At 36.8% G+C, this 19,715-nt stretch overlaps 1 protein-coding gene across 2 annotated transcripts in view; it reads left to right on the forward strand.

The window, feature by feature from the left end:
• LARGE1 (LARGE xylosyl- and glucuronyltransferase 1) overlaps window positions 1-19,715 on the forward strand; it is a 375,788-nt gene that overhangs the window by 15,657 nt on the left and 340,416 nt on the right. The window contains exon 2 of one of the 2 annotated variants that reach the window (XM_083365625.1): window positions 6,684-6,706. The exons of the other annotated variant lie outside the window; for it this stretch is intronic. Coding sequence (XP_083221751.1) covers window positions 6,695-6,706 — 12 coding nt within the window. The 5' untranslated portion in view covers window positions 6,684-6,694. The remainder of the gene's footprint in view (window positions 1-6,683; window positions 6,707-19,715) is intronic. 2 annotated transcript variants of the gene reach the window in all.

Consider the following 19,715-nt stretch of genomic DNA (forward strand, 5'->3'; position numbering starts at 1 on the left):
TGAATTGTTGTAGTGCCATAGTATTCTTTTGCTTCATTAATCCAGAAATAGATTTCTAGCTCCAATTCAAAATGACTGTCTTGTTTTCCTCAAACCCACCCCCCAACTGAGAAAATAAATAGGTTGTGGTAGATGTTATATACTGGGTTTTGTGCTGGGAACGACACGGTCTCTTTGGCAAAGAGTTTTTGCTGTAACACTCGATTCCGGAGGCCGCAGACGAGCCGGTCCCAGAGCCTCTCCTCTATGTCGGAGAACTGGCACAGGCATGCAGCTTGCCTCAACACCACGATGAATTCAGACGCTGTTTCACTTTGCTGCTGAACCCTCTGTTCGAACACACGGCGCCAAGCGATTACCGACAGCTTGGGCTGGAAATGGTCACCGAGCCATTTCTTCAAGACCATGAACGTTACGGACTCCAATGGCATTGGCACGAACAAATTTTCTGCAATGTTGAACGTGGCTGGGCCGCAAACACATAGGAGCGTAGCGGCCTTCAGGCCATCTTCGGTGACTTGATTGGCACGGAGATAGTTCTCGACCCTGGATAGATACGAAGACCATCTTTCTGGGTGAGCTATATCAAATTCTTCCAGGTTTCCGACCTTCGCCATTTCTGTTGGTCTTTGCAGCTGGGGCTCGTTGTCTTCTTATCCTGCTCCTCCGTATGCCCAGGGACTGGTCCTCTGGGTGCGTGGTCGCTAGCGTGGCTGTGCTAGACCGACCGTAGAGGTGGGGAATTGTTTTTTCCTGCCAGGCGCGTTCCGGCCTCTCCCCTAGTGACTCTCAGCTCTGTTGGAGGAGCAGGATCCCACCTTCATCGCCAGTGTTATATACTGGGTTCTGTGCTTAATTGAAGGGACGAGGCGAGTGAGTTCAGCAAGAATCATTCTTTATTTGCTTACAGGAACTGAACTGAGCAACAAGGCTGCGAATGCAGGTATTTATATCCTGGCCCCTAGGTGGCGGCCAATAGGTTTAAAGCAACCTATTGCTGCCCTAGAAGCAGCCAATGGCGGCGCTGGAGACGGGTTGTCTGAGGAGATGGGAGCCATTAACCAGCTTCCCTGTTTAAGCAACCTTCCAGCAATTAACCCCACTTGATACTCTTTGGTAAGACAAAGCCCAATACTTTACAGTGGAGACGGGAGCACTGTGAGTAGCAACTTACTCATTAGGAATTAGCCATTTGCGTCTTACTTGATCATTTTTTTTCATCAGTTCATTAATTCAGCCCACACCTCTATATAATGTATGTATTTATAATATCTCTCCTGAATAGAATTTGATAACCAGTGTCACTATTTCCAATGATAAAATGTTTCTCTTGGGGTTTTATTAGCTCTGGAAAATTGAGCTTTTTTTTTTTTTTTTAGAAAAAAGAGTTCTCTGGAGGAGACATGATATTCATGTTCACTGAATGGTCCAGTCCTTCAGTTTAAAACATCATTGGGTTTTAATTTACTGTTTGGTTAAAACTGTGTATTTTAATAAATTAAACTAAACCCATCCAGTCTTTGAAGAGAAAGAATACAGTAGTGGTTCTGATAAAACTGCTATTTTGAGTGGCTTATTTTGAGCAGTTTGCTTGAAGAAGCTGAACTGAATATTTAAGAAGAGAAATTCCTAAATGCTTCATTCAGAGACATTAGAATGTGGTATCATCTTTCTAGAGAATGTTTGTGGAGCTGAGAAAAGCAAAATGACTTTTTGCAGTGTTTTTTAAAATGAATATGATTGCTTCAATCAGCTGCTGTTTCTGATCTTATTAAGTAAGATTTTTTTATATACAGATATTTTCATTGTTGATTGTCTAGTAATGATTTTTGGCAATGAATAATTCAAACTTGTCTTAAACTTGTAGATATGTTTATGCTTTTAAATTTAACTTTTTACCTTTATAACAGGTCCATAACTATCTCTTATTTTTTTGACAAAAATCCACTAAGCTATGTTTGTGTTTGGGGGAAGCATTATATATTTCTGGATTTCATCCTAAATGTTAAGGATAAAAATTATCTTCTTGTTACCTGTTTCTCCTGTCTCCTCTCTAAACAATTACCATTTATTGTGGCTGGAGCAGTGGTATGCAATCATATGAAAAAGCAATATGCCCCAAGTAAAGTCTTTTTTAATATATGTGGACATAATATCATTATTCAAATAATATATTAAGAAAAAGATGATATTTGAACAAAAACTTATAAATCATTTATTCAACAAAAATGTAAAAATATGCAATTTTCTCATATGGAAAAATGTAAGTACACCATTGCTCTAATGCTTTGGCAGTAATAACTTTTTGACAGTAATAACCTCAGGTAGGCATTTCTGTCTACCAGTCTTTGACATCGACTGGAATTTTTCCACATTTCTCCATGATTTTTTTTTGCAACTATGATGTTTGGGAAGTTTTTTACATGCACAGTCCATTTCAAACACCCCTCACCATCTTGATGTGATTTAGATCTGGACTTTGACTTAGCAGTTCCAGAACCCTCATTTCTTTTGTTTTCTTCCAGCTATTTCTTGATGATTAACTGGAATGTTTAGAGCTAATGTTCATCTTTAAAGGTTCAGTTTTGCTTGAACTTTAGTTTTCTGACAATGGCATCACACATTATCCTCAAACACCCTCTGGTACAATGAAGAATTCATAGTGGATTCTGTGAAGCTGAACTGCCTAGCCCTAATGCAGCAAAGGAACTCAAACTATAACATTTCCATCACCATGCTTTGCAGTTGATATAGGATTCTTCTGGTAAAATACTATTTTTGGTTTTCACCGGACATATATCTGGTACTGTGGCTAAATAACTCTATTTTTATCTTTCTGCCCAGAGCATACTGTTCCAGAAGTGCTGGTCTTTTCCTAGATGTTCATGAGCAAATTTTAGGCTTGCCTTGAACTTCGTTCTGGACAGCAGAGGTTTCCCCTTGACATAATTCCTATGTAGATCTAATTTATGGAACTCTTTTTCCAGTAGGCTAGACTGATATATTTTGACATCAGTTGTGCAAGAACTGCCTATACATGATGAAATTCTAGAGTTCTTAGGACTTCTTCCAGCCTTAGGCAGTCTGCTGTGAGACCAAACTTGCTGGGATGGCCTGGCTTGAAATCTTCTCCACTTGTACATAATTTGTGTATGTGTATGAATGTATATTGGAATAGATCAAAACTGTAGTTGGTAGGGCAATTGCAAGATGATGCCACTGAAGGAGAGTACACCTCGATTTCTGTGAGTGTGATGATGGTAATTGTTCCTCCCTCCCTCCTTTCCTTCAGTTTGCATGCTTTTAAAATGCATTTTACTACCCAAAACTAGTGATAGTTTTATGTTAGAATTCAACATAGTAAAAAAATCCTTCTGCCTCATTGTGACCCAGGGGGAAGTTTTTATAAGAATGTCTTTATCCAAGGTACGTGTTCAGAGCTTGGCACATTCATACTTCTAGCGATTTGAGATCTCCTAATTTTGTTTGTTTTAGTTTTTGAATGAATTCTGTGATGTTGATGATGATGTTATTCATTCAGTTTTGTCTGACTCTTGGAAATTCTATGGGCCAGGTCTCTCCACTTCTACTAATCTTGCACTACTTCTATGAGCTTTTCTATGCTCTGGATGGTGTCATCTTTGATAGTGTCAAGGCACTGTGTTCTTCGACGGCCTGGTTTCTGTTTACCACTAACTCTTCCAAACATAATTGCTTTCTTACGTGAATTCTCCTGCATAACGTGGCCAAAATAAATAAGACACCATTTCGTGATTTTTCCTTCCAGTGACATGTCTGATACTATGTGCTCCAGTACTTGCTTGTTTGTCACCTTTCCTATCCAAGGAATATGTAGGAGCCTTCTCCAGCACCACAGCTCTAAAAAGTTGATTTTCTTCCTGTCTTGCTTTATATAAGGTCCTACTTTCGTAATCAGGTAGCTAATGAATTCTGCAATATGTCCAAATAGTTAAGTTTTCTAGACATGCTTGTTTAAGTTGTGAAAGGAATACGCTTTACAATAGTGCAAATTTAATTTGTAAAATAGCATTTTATATCCCAGTGGCAATATCAAAAAATTCTGGAATATTGCAAATATAGCAGTAGTAATATCTGTAATGCAAGGTTTGCCATATGTATTCAGTGTCAAATGATCTAAATTGCTTTGTTCCTTTTCTCTCATCTGTCTTTTTAATATCTTTAAAAGACATGAGTAAAGAATTGAAGTTTTAAAATTATTTAAATAATGGTTGTGTTAAACTTATATTTAAGATAGAAAGCATTATTTTAAGTTTATTCACTGATATTTTGCAATTGTTAGCAATGTGGTCTATTTTGTAACTTCAGTGTAGTTTTAAAAATGTAATAAATTAAGAAAAGTATAATGTAGCTAGATTTTTCATGTTGGATACAACCATTTTTTTAAAGAAAAAATTCATGGAGTAGTTTTGGAGACATATAGTGATTTTAATACAATGCCAGTATTATGTCAATTTCCCTCTTTCCATTATATCTGCCCTAATTCTGCCCTATTTTTTCTCTGTCTAGCCTGCAGAAAACTTTAGTTTGATATGTTGGAGAAACAGCCAGTAATTCTTTACACTTGCCCTGAAAATGAGAGTTGGAAATCATTTTTTTTTAGTTTTCAGATTTAGATAAAATGCTTCAAACAAGAAAAAGATACATGAAGGAATAATGAAGGAATGTGATGAGCACCTCAAATTTTGGTTAACCAATGCATTTAGTTACCATTTTGCATTACTACTTCCTAGATCAGATTTGTCAAACGTGCGACATCATGTGACATTGCGCAACGTATTGGGACAGTTTTGCCATTGCTGGCAATGCGGTGGGCGTGGCTTCTGGATGACGCCTCTGGCCTGCGGGTCAGGAATTTGACATCCCTGTCTTAGACTATCTTAGTCTATAATATTTTAATACAAAATTGAAAGTTTGTTTTTTATAAAAAAATTAATAATTAGGTCAAAGAGTAACTTCCTTTCTGTGAATTATATGCTTTAACAATAGTGTTATTAAATTGATCATAATTTTTTCTCATAAAGCAAAAGAACACCTTCCCCCATGTTAATTTTATCTGATAGCAAACTCACTAATTACTATCTTCTGTAGTAACACTGCAAATTAACTTCTTAAAGAAACGTAACTGTCAGGCTCAAATCTAGAGATGAGACAATAAGATCCAACCAACTCCAGTCCTTTATTTGCTTACACTTAATAGAAATTATCTATCTGTCCGTCCGTCCGTCTGTCTGTCTATCTATCTCTATCTCCTGAGAGATTCTAGGATGTGATTAGCTTGAAACTCTTCCTCCCTCAGCTCAGGGCTGCACAATCTCTTGATCTGGGTTTCTTCCTAGGAAATTTCTAAGTTGACAAAATCTTCCTCCTCTGCTGCTGAAGGTGCACATTTTATCACAGTAACAAAATACATGCACTTTAGAAGAAAGGTTATACCAAGCGATTAGAATGTTTTTTCTGGTAGTTTTTTATATATCAATTTAGTAGCACTCCCCTTTTAAAAGTTTCCTTTATGAATAATAACCCAACCAAACATTTTGTCTAGAAAACAGTACTATGGTTTGCCTTCAAAATGACATGTGATTGAGGAGTTTATGGCAGTTCAGCATTTCCATTCATATTTTCCTGAAGAGGAGAAGTCCTGTGTATGTCTATGCTAAATCAGCAGGCACCATATCAGGAAATATGCACGTGCCACTTTTCTTGGAAAGTGGTTCCGTTTCTTCTTTAAACTTCAGTGGCAATTCAATTCTTCTTTTAAAAGAATGGAAGTCATTAATTGGACTGACAGCTTGCCAAAATGAATAACCAGAGACAGAGTGAGTTTCTTCTTGTTTGCATTTAAATAAGAATGCATTATGTTTTGCTTATTGTGAACTACATGCCAGATCTATATATAATTGTTTTATTAAGGTTAATTTGTATAAGAAGTGCCATCCTGGATTAAGCCAAGGGTCCTATTTTGCCCAATAGCCAGCCGTATGAATTTGGATAACTCACAAGCATGGAATGTGAAACATGTTAGCTGTAATTCAAGAAGTATTAGACACATCATCATCTGTTATAAGCCTTCTTAAATTGATATCACCACATTTGATGACAACATATTCCATAGTTTGATTACATGTTACATACAGAAGTAATTATTGTTATTGGACACAAATAGGATAGCATTTAGTTTTAATGTATGATCCTGATTTCTGTGTGTGAAAGAGAAATAAAAAGGGAGGAGGGAGAACTTTCAGTCCATGTTTTCTACACCATGGAATTCAAGAAATGCATCTGTAAAGTTATAGTGACATATGGTGCTTTTGTTGTTCTTTTGAGACAAGACATTTATGAATTTTTAATTCACTATAAGAATTAATATGTTTCGTTTATATACATTTTTAATATGAAGGATCTGTATTTTGTCTGTCTTTGCAGTATTAAGGTAAATTTAGAGGTAATGTTACCCTTAGTTTTGCAGTTGTAAAGGGAGTCATGCTTAAAACATCTGATTCTTAATGACTTTATGATATAAATGTGATTTAAATAAGTTCTTTCATCAAAGCCCTGTTTCTTAGCTATACAAGTGCTTTATAGTTATGTGGATAGAGAATTGGATGCTTGAATTGATGACCCATTTGATGCATTTCTTTCAGGTCAATACAGTATGAGAATTCAGGTAAGAGATAATATTTTTGAAAATATATTTATTTAAATGCACTCTGCTGGCTAGAAAAACTCATAGAATACGGTAGCTTATGGAGCAATAAAAGGAAGATACTCTCTGTCATCAGGTTTGCAATGTGAACAGACATGAAAGAAGATGGGGCCATCTTCAGAAGTTTCTTTCCTATAGAAATTTCTTCCTAGGTAAGAGAGGTAGTACCTTAAACATATCAGATTCCAAGTCTTTCCATGAATTTAAAATTATACCCGACATATTAAAACTTTTAAAACAGCCTATAAATGTTTGCAGATCTTCAAACAGAGGTATCATATGTCCACAATGTTGTACAAAGTTTACTTGAATGGCCACATTTTCCATCTAATAAAGTTTTGGATCGACAGAAATAGAATGCATTGTACCCTGAGATGTAATAAAGCATGGGCAAATTCAACTATCTTTGGGCTTTTTTCAGCTGGTGTAGTTAGTAAACATGATTATACAGACATACAGTAATGATCAAGGAATGTTCAGATTGCAAACCTGCTCTTTCAAGAATGCACAACTTTATGCAGCTAATTTTTATCATAAGCAAATGGAATAGAAATAGTATAAGAGGAGCCACAGATGAACCACTGAAATTAATTTCTTTCTCTTTAGTCAGGTGGGGTAATTGCTGAACTATAATTGATCAGAATATTGAAGGCAATGGGCCAATTGAATGGTGTTTCTTCCAGATCAGCACAAATGGAATTGGACCTTCCTTAAAAGTTTTGATTGGCCCCATTACTGCTCTCTTCCAGAATCTTTATTATAGTCAACTCTGCCCGCTTTGGAAAAACTGTCTGTAGACCTCCTGTTAATCCTACCTGATTGCTTAGTTCCAGATTTTATAGTACTGAGGGTATAGAAGTTTCATTGGAGTGCATTCTCAGCATCTGAGGATGATGACAAAAGTTTACTTGCATGTCTTTCTACATATTAATATACTTTTCCTGAGGATTCATCATTCATTTTTTTTGCCCTGCAGAGAAAAGTGAAGTGCAAAGAGAGAGAATCCAGGATTTTTCAGTGTAATGAAGAATACAAAGTATTTAATTTAAATCATTTTCTTGGAAAACCATCAATTTCTAGCTAAAGACTTCATTATCTGTGAATCATTCATACACAGACACACACAATATATAAATATATAAGTAAATAAAATCTCACACAGAAATATATATAATAAATCAGATACATATATGAAAAATTTTCAGATACTGTTGAGATTTATAGTTGTCAGAACTAGGTATTTATTAGATAAGATAATGCATAGAAAGTCCAGAAGCACCATACTCCTAGGATGCCAAAAAGCAAAGCAAACCTCCCAAAGTGCTTTATAAAAGCAAGTATAATGAGCCTCAGTGAAGACTGCCTTTAGCACAATAGCTAAAAATTAACACTAATTGCTTCTACTGCTATAATATTAGGAACAATTAAATTATTCATTAAACCCAACATATATAGAGTTCAGACACATTTTTATAAAACATTTTTATACATTTTGGCTCTTTATCTTAGAAATGAGATTCTGTCCATGTGAAGGCTGTACAGTATTCTGCACCTCATATTTCCTGCTAAAGGTGTTCCTTAATAGATGTTGCTTAGTACTATTTTGTAATGAATAAAAACCTTGCTATATGCTGTATAGCTAATAGCTAAACAGCCTCTTGATGACTCTTATATGTATGTGTTTTGGTGTTAGTAGTGAAGAATCAAAGCAACTTTTCCACATGGCTGATACAAGAGTGGTTCAGAGCAACTAAAACAGATAAAACTTTATGGGGGTAATATGTAGACCTGTGCAAAGTCCTAAGAGACATTCTGCACAGTGAAACGAGGACCTAGAGCAGAGTCACCAATCAGTAACAACCACTTCACTAGTCATTGATTCTGAGTGTATGTGTGCAGAAAAGAGATTCCATTGAAGTAAAGTGGCTGGGCACAGTGAAACTGTCCACCTCAATCACTCAGTTGAAGGTGCTGAGGCAAAGTGCCTTCTTTTTTCATGTTGTAGTGTTGCTCTACTCTTATCACTAGGGAATTATCTTTAACCTAGATCAGGGGTGTCAAACTCAATTTCATTGAGGGCCACATCAGCATTGTGGTTGCCCTCAAGGGGCCGGGTGGGTATGGCCTGGGTGGGTGTGGCCTACTGGGTGGGCGTGGCTAGAGCACATATGGCCTACTGGGTGGGCATGGCCAGCTCTACATCGTTCACATCAAGGGTGCCTATGGGGGCCTGGGCAGGAGTGGGACAGATCTGAGGGTCTCTGGCAGAAGGAGGGTCTCTGGGCCAGGGCCAAGGCAATGGGGGCCATTCCCTCACTGTTTCCAGGATGGCTTCGCGGGCCACATGAAACCACTTCGCGGGCCGGATCCGGCCCCCGGGCCTTGTGTTTGACATGTCTGACCTAGATGAACACTTCCTACAGGTCTAGCAATGCAATAATATATGACCATACATATATTAGAGGACTCGCTTGGGAAATAGGGAGACTTACCCCCTAAATACTGAGCCAACCCCAAATGAAGCTGAGGGGAGAGTAGCCAAAATGTGTTTGTTTCTGCGTACATATGACGAGATTTTCAAAAATACTGGATAAGAGTCTGAACACGAAAGTCTTACAGGATAATAGGTTAATGCATTATTTTCTTTAACTAACTGCTGTCCTTGGCAAGTTATTTCTTTTGCACTATTAATTGGAGCTGTCAGTGTGAATACTGAAGCAATAACAGTAGTTTTGAATGCAGAGACAGGAAGAAGATCAGTAATTAGTCACAGGTTTGAAAGCATCATCCCCTAGTGATTTATAGAAGATTAGTGTATAAAGTGAGTGGCTTCACTTTTCACATTCAGTTTCTATCTAATTTTAAGAATTTAATTCAGATTGTATATACATTTAATAAGGTAGGGTTCGGAAAATCGTGCCATCTAAAATGTTATTGAATTCTATTATCATCAGTTAACAAAAATGGCCAGGATTAAAACATGATTGAAAATGGAGCCTTCTATTGACTGCCACTATTATATTCAGCCAGGCCAAATATGAAATCATCTGAATATATTTCTGTTTAATATTTGACACTGACTGTGACTTAGTCTGTATACAATATAATTATATATTTAAATAAGTACTACACAGTTTGAAACTTAAGCAAACTGCAGATTTAATATGAAATTCTTTGCAGGTTCTCTTGTGTACTGAAATACTTGATATTTTATAGTATGTGTTAACTGACAACACAGTGGATATAGAAAGTCTACACATCCCTGTTAAAATCCAGGTTTTTCAGATGTAAAAAATTCAGACCAAGATATTTTTTTCACCTTTAATATAACGTATCACCTGTACAAGTCCATTGAAAATATGAAATTGTTTAGTGGGGGAAAATAATAATAAAAACTAGAATAATGTGATTATATAAATGTTCACATCCTCTTCTAAATAGGAATATGGCTGGGTTCAGAATTAAACAATCATATTCAAATAAATGTTAAACAGTCAGTACATAAGGTAAAGGTAAAGGTTCCCCCGCACATGCGTGCTAGTCGTTTCCAACTCTAGGGGCCGGTGCTCATCTCCGTTTCAAAGCCGAAGAGCCAGTGCTTGTCCGAGGATGTCTCCGTGGTCATGTGGCCAGCATGACTAGATGCCAAAGGCGCACGGAACGCTGTTACCTTCCCACCGTAGTGGTCCCTATTTTTCTACTTGCATTTTTACGTGCTTTCGAACTGCTAGGTTGGCAGAAGCTGGGATGAGTAACAGGCGCTTACTCTGTTACGTGGCACTCGGGTTTCGACCCGCCAAACTGCCGACCTTCTGATCGACAAGCTCAGCGTCCTGACCCACTGAGCCACCACGTCCCTTAGTCAGTACATACCTGTCATCAATTAAAGTGACCCTGATCAAGCACATATAGAGTTCACCTGTTCTAGTAGGATTTTTCTGACATTTTCTTTGCCATGGTCTGTAAAGTGTTTATAAAGCATCAAAAGTATCTTATTGTTGGAAGGTATCCGTCAGGAGAAGGGGTCAAAAATTTTTCTGAGGTATTGGATATACCATGTAACACAGTGAAGACAGTCATCAACAAGTGGAGAAAATGTGGCACAACAATGACATTATCTAGAACCAGAGGTCCCTCCAAAATTGATGAAAAAACAAGAAGAAAATTGATCCAAGTGGTTGCCAAGAGCCCTACAGCAACATTAAAAGAGCTTCAGGAATTACTGGCAAGTACTCATTGTATACTACATGCATGTGATTACAATCTCCCATATTCTTCATGTGTCTGGGCTGTGAGGTAGGGTGGTAAGATGGAAGCCTTTTCTCACATCCAATGCTAATCTCATTTTGTAAAAAAACGATCAAGTCTAACAAAAGTGTGTGGGAAAATATATAGTAGTCTGATGAGACCAAAGTTGAACTTTTTGGCCATAATTCTAAAAAGTATATTTTAGTGCATTACCAGAAGTATGCCATACCCATAATGAAGCATGATAGAGCTAGGATTATGCTTTGAGACTGCTTTTCTTTAGCTGGAACTGGTGCATTTGTCAAGATGGAGGGAATTACGAACAATTCCAAATATTGGTCAAATTTGGCACAAAACCTGCAGGCCTCTGCTAAATTACTGAAAGTGAAGAGGAATGTCACCTTTCAGCATAACAACGACCCAAAGCATACGTCCAAATCAACAAAAGAATGACTTATCTAGAAGAAGATTGGAATGACCCAGCCAAAGCCTGAACATAAATCCAGTTGAAAATCTTTGGGATGACTTGAGGAGGGTTGTGTACAGTAGATACCCTTGCAATCTGACAGATTTTGAATGCTTTTGCAAGAAAGAGTGGGCAAAGATTCCCTAGTCAAGGTGTGTCATGCTAATGGGCTCCTACCCCAAAAGACTGAATACTCTCATAAAATCAAAAGTTACTTCAACAAAGTATTAATTTAAAGGTGTGCACACTTAGCCCCTGCATTACTGTGTGTTTTATATTTTTATTTTTCCTCCTGAAAGATTACAGATTGTTTTTCAGTTAAATTATGCAGCATTATATTTGGTATACCATTCTCTCTTAATTCTTTTGGAACCCAAGCATAGCCTGTCCAGTTAGAAGTTGAGTTGAGCGTATATGTGTGAATATGAGAAAGCACTCTGTTAAATCAACAATAAAAGTTGCAAACTTTTATTCTCTCTGTCTTGAGTCTGTAGACGAAAAAGTTATGGGTAGTCCCCACTGGCATTTTTATCCCATAAAAGTAAGCATTTTACTTCCACTTTTAATTTATAGAAATATCCACCCAGAGGAAAGAAGTTTGGGAACTATTAATTTACCTGGAAATTTAGTGGTTAGCCAAGATTAACTAAGTTCTTATTTGTCTCTATTGGGATTTTTCAAACTATGAATTAAGATTGCATTGCAAATAAAGTGTGGCAGAGTACAGTGTACATAATTAACTCAGAGAAGAACTGGTGATCTAGCATAGTCACATTGCATGGTACTGCAAGTGATTGACTCCAGGAGGCTTAAAAAAAGAAATAAGTAAAAACTAAGCTAAAACCTTCTATTATACTAGAAATAATAAAACCTAACTAGAAGTTGAATATGTTGGTCTTTCTCATTTGCAATGAAAACTGTTCTTCAAATTATCAGAAGCAGAATTGTTTACCACAAACTAGATGTAACTCTAGCTATATTTCCTTTTTGGCTTTCAGTACTCCTGATATGAAGAAATATTATTTGGTTGCTTGTTCATTTATTTTGGTACTATTTTAGCTGATTCCTTTACTGAAGACTGAAGCAAGGTTGTTTGCTTTCAAAAGCAGTAAAGTAAGTAGGAGCCACATAACACAGGGAAGAAAGTAGGTTATCGTTCAAGGTGAAAGTTATTATTGCTTAATAATAATTGTAAGAATCTGTAGTAGTGTGTCTACTCTCAGTGCTGAAACACACATCTTAATATTTACTATGATATATTTCTTTGTGAGGTCAATCAGGTTGGGTTCAAAACCAAAACTGAATTAAATTTAGATTATGTAGACTCTTGACTTGGAACTAGGGTCTATTAAATCAACATAATTTGGTTTCAGAAAAATTTGGATTTGATGTAATGTTCATTCCCCCCCTCTCATTTAATGGATTAGACAATATAAGTTTAGGACCTAAATTAGACTCCTAGATTTATATCATTTTTATTAGCCAACTGTCTACAGAAATAAGCAGGAATATATGTATCCTGTTATCCAATGCCATCCAAGGTATAACTGCTCCCAATCCCAAATATTGCTTTTGAAGAGTAACATATTTCTGGAATACTTGATAATCTGCATGTATATATATACGAGAACAATTAGGAAATAAACTTCCGTTTGGTTATCAATGACAGACACTCTCAGATACAGAACTTTTATTATACACATCAGAAAACTACAATACTACATTACTTTTCTACATAATCGCCATTCAAATAAAGGCACTTGTCATAAGATCTTACAAGGTTTGAAATTCCTTAGTAGTAGTCGCTTGGCACCAAATCTGGGCTATAGAGGGAACAAAAACATCTCAACGGAACTGCTTCAAAAGTTCTTCGGTGCATGTAGCAGTGTGCAGGCGAGCATTATTGTATTTCTTCTAGACGGCAGTAATTTGCACTAATCAGAAAGTGCCTCATTAAAGATTTATTCAGGCATTAGAAAAAATTAAAATAATGCAATCTATCTTTCAGTTATTTTAAAATCAAAGGCACTGGGTGAAAGACAACTGTGGGATCTGCTTCCCATTTGTTTGCTTGCTTGTTTGTTTGTTTTGGATTCTTAGGTTAAAAATTGCCCGCTTGTTTCAAGCTAGGTTTTCAACAGTAGGCAGCTGAATCCTTTTGGAAAATAGTATAAAACTGAAAGCTATCTTTAATTCCAGTCATCTTGTAGCTTTTTGCATTCTTTTGTTTTAACTGGCCTTTTTACTTCCTTTCATAAAATTAGATGCATTATCCAAATATTGCTCAGCCGTAAGTATGGCCACTTAAATCTAATGGCCAGTGTTATATCTCTTGGTACTGAATTCTAAAATCTAATTATTTTTCCCCTTTTTAAAAATCATTTTTCAAACCCATATACATGCATATATAAGTAGATAGCTTTTAGAGGTAGTTAGCAGTAGTAGGGAATATTTGTTATTCACTCTCTAGTCTAAAGCATTTATCTACCAACTTTCATTGAACTGGCATGGTTGATTTCAGTCCATAAACTTTCAGTTAGGAGGCTTTCATTCTATGACGGATTGTGGCTGATCATAACTGTATCATGATTGTGATCATAATATACACTCATATACATACTATTTTCCTATGCAACAGCCTTAGAATTTATACCATTTTAAACACATTTAATTTGACTTTTCATTTAGAAATTTAGAAATTCTTTGGGTGGCAGATATTTCACATTTCAGTGGAGCAGACAACAAGTAAATAGCGAATAACTTTAGCTTTAGACCAGTCTGCATAATGAATAAGAAGTAGGATTATGAGCTCTGCATGCCAAGTATAATAGAGGGCAGTGAAGTAAAACATTGAGTCTGAATAGATGCAGAAACTTTCAGCATAAGGCTATTATTATATTTCCTTTCTGTCAACAACTGACATTGTTTTGCATGTAGCAAAAATAAATCTGTAGAGACATTGAAGAATGTAGAAGGACAATGGAAAAGGTCTTTCAAACAGAATTTTAGATCTGTGATTTGTACCCAGAAGCTCAACATATGCCAGTTGACACATGGGTTGCTGCATTCTGAATTAGTTGCTGCTTTTGAATAGGTTTTAAATGTAACCATATGTAGAGAGCATTGCATGAGAAGTAAGAATATAAGCTATAGTGACAAGGGCTTCTCACCCCAGGAAGATCTACAACTGGTGGACATAAACTAGAGAAAGACCTGGAATTGACTCCCGTTTGCTATAACATCAAGTGTTGTAATTCTGGGAAGACCTCAGTGTCACAGTCATGTACTCAAAAGACATCACTGGAATTAGCAGACAAACTCCATGCTCAGATACGAGTTCTGTTTTGCTTGGGTTCAATATTAGATTGCTGTACATCATCTTATTTCCCACATTAAAAGAAATGGTTGGTGTCAAAAACAGCTTTTATTTATGTGGGCCCATGTCCATAGAAACAGTGTTCTACTATACTAGACAAGACCCAAGATTAGACTGTGTAGGGAGGCCTCAGAAACAGTTCAGCATATAGTGGCAGGATGTAAGATACAGGCAGGAACACCATACACTGAATGACACAGTCAAGTAGCTGGCATTGTGTACAGTGTATGAGCTACATTGTCCCAGGTCCTAATCGGAGATTTCACAAAAGATCATGGAGAATAATAGTTAAGATCCTAAGGGACCTCCAGATTGGATGTCTGCCTATCAATCAGAAAGCTTGGTAGTAGACAGGGACCAGAAGATAGTAGTGGTGATAGATGTAGAAGTGACAAGTGGCAACATCGGGACAGATTATATGCCCTGGTACTACTAAGGCCTTGTTCTACCTGTTATCCCATTTACTTTTAATTATAAGAATCTCCATGGACAAGTCAGTTGTGAATTTGTGGTTAGGATAGGATAGATGACCTAGTATTGTAAGGCTTTGCTCTCCCATTCATTTTTAATATCTACTAGAAGTTAAAATATTGCAGTATTCAAAAAAAGCATTACAAATCAAATGTTGTAATATCTGCAATACGTTGTGTGGAGAGAGGAACTGTCTATTTGAGGTATGGTATCATCAATGTACTAATGATATGCTTTACAACACCAGCTTGGGATAGTCTAGAAAAGCACTGAATGTCAAAAGACTATAAAGAGCTATATCAGAGTTTGTTAAAGTGTAGTCCAAGGATCTCTGAGGCTTCCCCAAACCTTCTCAAGGTTCAGAAAAAATAAAATTATTTGCAATCTATGCTGAAAAGTAATACAATATTAAAATCCCGTCAAATAATTGTGAGTTGCAGTATTGGCAGTGGATGCATCATTTTTAAATTTTAATACAAAAATATTATTAAATGCCTGTTATTGTGCTGTTATGATAAGTACCTCAGTGCTGTCTTTTAGTCCAGCCCTTTCCAGCCACTGGTAGAATTTCCCAATATCAGCTACTCTAGCTACTTGTTGATGGTATAGTACATGCTAGCGTCTGTCTGTCCATGCCGCTCCCTGCTTGATGTTGCTCCTATGTCAGCAGCTCCTCAAGCATTCTCTCAGCAGCTCATCTTTGGGTGCCATTTTACTGATATATCTGAAGGCTGTAGGTTTCAGCCATGACATTGGCTTACCAGACTCTGCCTGACCTCTTTCCTGCTAGTATACAATCTCTGGATATTGGGCTTGGAATATAAACCTATGTACATTTTGCAGAGCTTCCAGGTCTTCACATTGGGAGCCTCTATGTCCTCCTTCAGCTAGCTTACCATACCACTAGAGTATCTGATGATTAGCATGACATGTGTTGTTGGCATGGATCTTGTTCTGCCCATTGAGCTGGCTCTTCAAGACTTGTCTTAACCTTTGATGTATTTGGATGATGATTCATTGACTCCTCAGCATGGTTCCCATTGACTATGGGATACCACAGTACTTGTATAGCTGGTCTGTATGTCTCCTATGTTGCTTGCTGATAGTTTCACTCCATCAGTCTTAATTGCCTTCCCTCTCTTTATTACCAGCTGACCACACCTGTAGTCCAAATGATATTCCAGTCTTCTCACTATAGATCTGTGTTAGGGTGACCAGTGATTGGGTGCCTCATTCACTCTTAAAATACAGCTTGATTTCTTCCACTTAGAGGTGGTGTCTGATGGTAGTTTCACTCTTGAACTTGTAGCTGTATCTAGTCCTTGTGATAATTTGGCTGAGGTGGTACTATGCAGAAAAGCAGTGGAGACAATACATCATCTTAGTTTATGGCACAATTAATATCCATTTGTGTGAGCTGTCTTGACTTCTAGCGTTGTCTTCAACAGTCCCATTGAGTTCTTGAGGAAGTGTCCTGTTGACTTTATATAGTGCCACATATTCACAGATCCATGTATGTGGCAATGAGTTGTAGGTTTGTTCAGATTGGTCTGGCTAAATCTTGGATGACTGCTTTTATGAGCAACTGATGTTTGACCCTCTAGTGTTGTTCCTACTGGCCTTCTGAGCTATGCTGATCCATTTGATCTTGTAGCTTGGCAGTTATGTTGATAGGAGTTCCGATGCTATGGAGAGACAGGTTATTGGCCAGTAGTTGGGTGGTGCTATTGCCTTGTGAGGGTCTTTCATAACAAGCACTGCCTTCCTTATGTTATCTGGATGGGGGCCTGTTGCTAGCAGCTGGTTCAACTGTGCTGCTAGGCATTTGTACATTGCTGTTAGTTTCCTTAGCCAGTGAATGATCCAAGTCCAAGCCAGTGCTGTCCAGCTCTTTATATTCTTAACTCACTGTTGGATGTCTGCTAATTGATGATGACTGGTTCCTGCGCTGAGATGTTACTGTGGGTTGTTTTCAGGTTCTGCAACCACTTTGCACAGATTTTATATGTCTTTTCTTTCTCCCATGTGTTCTTCCAACATTGTTCAGTTCCGGCTGTTGGTAGCTCTGTGTTACTATGTTGTTCCATTGCAGTCAGGAATATACATGCATATAGTTTTAGTAATTGAGTGACCTAGATTATTGGTAAAAAAAAGAGGAATCTCATTAAAAAATACTCCTCCTGAACCTTGATTTAGTTGAAATAAAAACAAAATAAAAACCAGCATGTATTTTATTGGCGATTTGTACTTACATTTTTAAGAAGTGTAATGTACTTGTGCATTGCTTTCAGAGCGTGCAGTCTTATTGCACTGAAATAACCCAGAGTAAACACAGTAAACAGTGATCTATATTAAATGGTGGTTTATCTTACACTACCTACAATATCATACACCAGGAACAATATAAATACATACATGTGTTAATACAGCAGGATCCAACACACAGCAGTTACAGCAGGAAAATGGAAGAGATAGCATACATCTGCGGAGCCTTCCCTTTTATACAAAGCTCTTAAACAGATACGGATCCTGCTTGCTCTTACACAGACCCTGCTGAGTCATTCCCATCATTATATCATACATTACATCAGCTGGTTAGCTTTTAAAACATTACCTTGACAATTACTGTAATATTTGCAATCCATACTCTGTTGTTCTTGAAAGTCCGAACAAATTTCCAAATGTAAGAGAGGCCCTTATGAATCTTACTTGTTGCATTGTTACATCTAGTAAAGATAACGGCACAATGCAGATAAAAAGGGATGGGGCTTCAATTTTCATAGTCATGTCATCATATTAAATTTTCTGGACACCTTATATGCTCCAGGTCTTAAATAACTTCCAGTGTAATGTCCAAGAGTCCAACATTATAAGGGGGATTGTGATACCAATAAATGAAATACTATATAGGCAGTTGATTTGTAGAGTTTCAGTGCAGTTTGACCACCTATTGAAGTTAATATGTGGGGAATAGAATGGTATTCATGGAAGGTGAAAGGAGGGGAATAAATGGGTGGTTGAATGTCTTCTCAACCTTTTTCAAGTTTGTTAATTAGCAGCAGCTCATGGAATCTTCAAATACAAATTTCTCCTCTAATTTAGTATTCCTAATTAATTTGATTTTACAAATATCAATTCTGTCCATGGAGTTTTCTTTTTCCTTTACAGATGTTGTTCATACCTTCATGCTATGTACATGTAATTAATGCACAGTTAAATGCACTGATGAAAAATAAAATGAAAAAATAAAGTTGATCATACAGGAAAAATGCTGTAAAATCTGCAGTGCCAAAAACATCTTCAAATGAAAGTTGTCTATGTGAAATTGTCAAAATAATAGCATGTATCTTTATCCATAGAACATTCTTTATAATACCTTTGAATTGAAAGCATGATTCCACATAGATCAAAACATAGAAGAAGCGGGTTGATGACTGTGAAATCTTATTGCTAACTCTGCCTCTCTGGATTTGCCGGTTGAAAAAAAGAAAATGAGATATAGAAAGAGTAACAATCTAAAATTGGGTAGCTTGAAGTAATGGTAATCAAGTTAAGTATTTCAGCTGATACAATTTGATAATGGCAAAATATAATAAAAAATAATTCCTCTAGACTTCTATCTATAGTTTAGATAATTTGGAAGCATAATGTTGAATCCAACAGTTACAAAATAAACCTCTTCTGGCTCAATCTTGTTCTATTCTTGTCAAATATATCATTCTAATTAAATAAATAAGGACTATTTCTCAAACCTGCTGTGTTAGCAGGGAAATTTATAAGGTAGTTTATATACAATCTGTGGTATGGATAGTATTATTTGAATACCAGGTTAGACGTACAAATGTTAAAAATAACCTCAACAAAGGCCTGAGTAAAAATCTATATACTGATATTTGAATGCATATAAATGCAGGTGCATGGCTTAAAAATTCGCCACATGTGCAGACTTTTCCAAGCAAATTGAGAGGCACAATTCAGAGCTATCTCATAGGAGTATTGCTCCAAAACTAAGAAAGGGATTGCTCAATATTATTTTGTTTTACTAGTTTCAGGCAGCAAAAGAGCAAGCATATGCCTAGGGCTCTAATTGGCAGTCTATTCGTTTTATAAGTACAGCACATTAAGTGTGTACAGAAACAGGAGGGGGCATTATGGAACCTTTTTCTGTGTCATTCTGGAGTTCTGATCTTCTAATTTGTTTCCATGTTGGTTGTGCCTTTATTTAAAAGTGAACTTCAGTGCTAAGCAAGTTAAAATTAAATTGGCAGAATGGTACAGTGCATATTAAATGATTTTCTGGTTAGGACGTATTTGGTATGCGATATTTTGCAAAGACCTCCTCTCTAAGACACAGCTTTTCAACCTTTTCACCCATTGTACCACTTTTAGGATAAGGCACTATCCGAGTA

Source organism: Vipera ursinii (assembly GCF_947247035.1).
Source record: "Vipera ursinii genome assembly, chromosome: 6".
Classification (NCBI taxonomy): Eukaryota; Metazoa; Chordata; class Lepidosauria; order Squamata; family Viperidae; genus Vipera; species Vipera ursinii.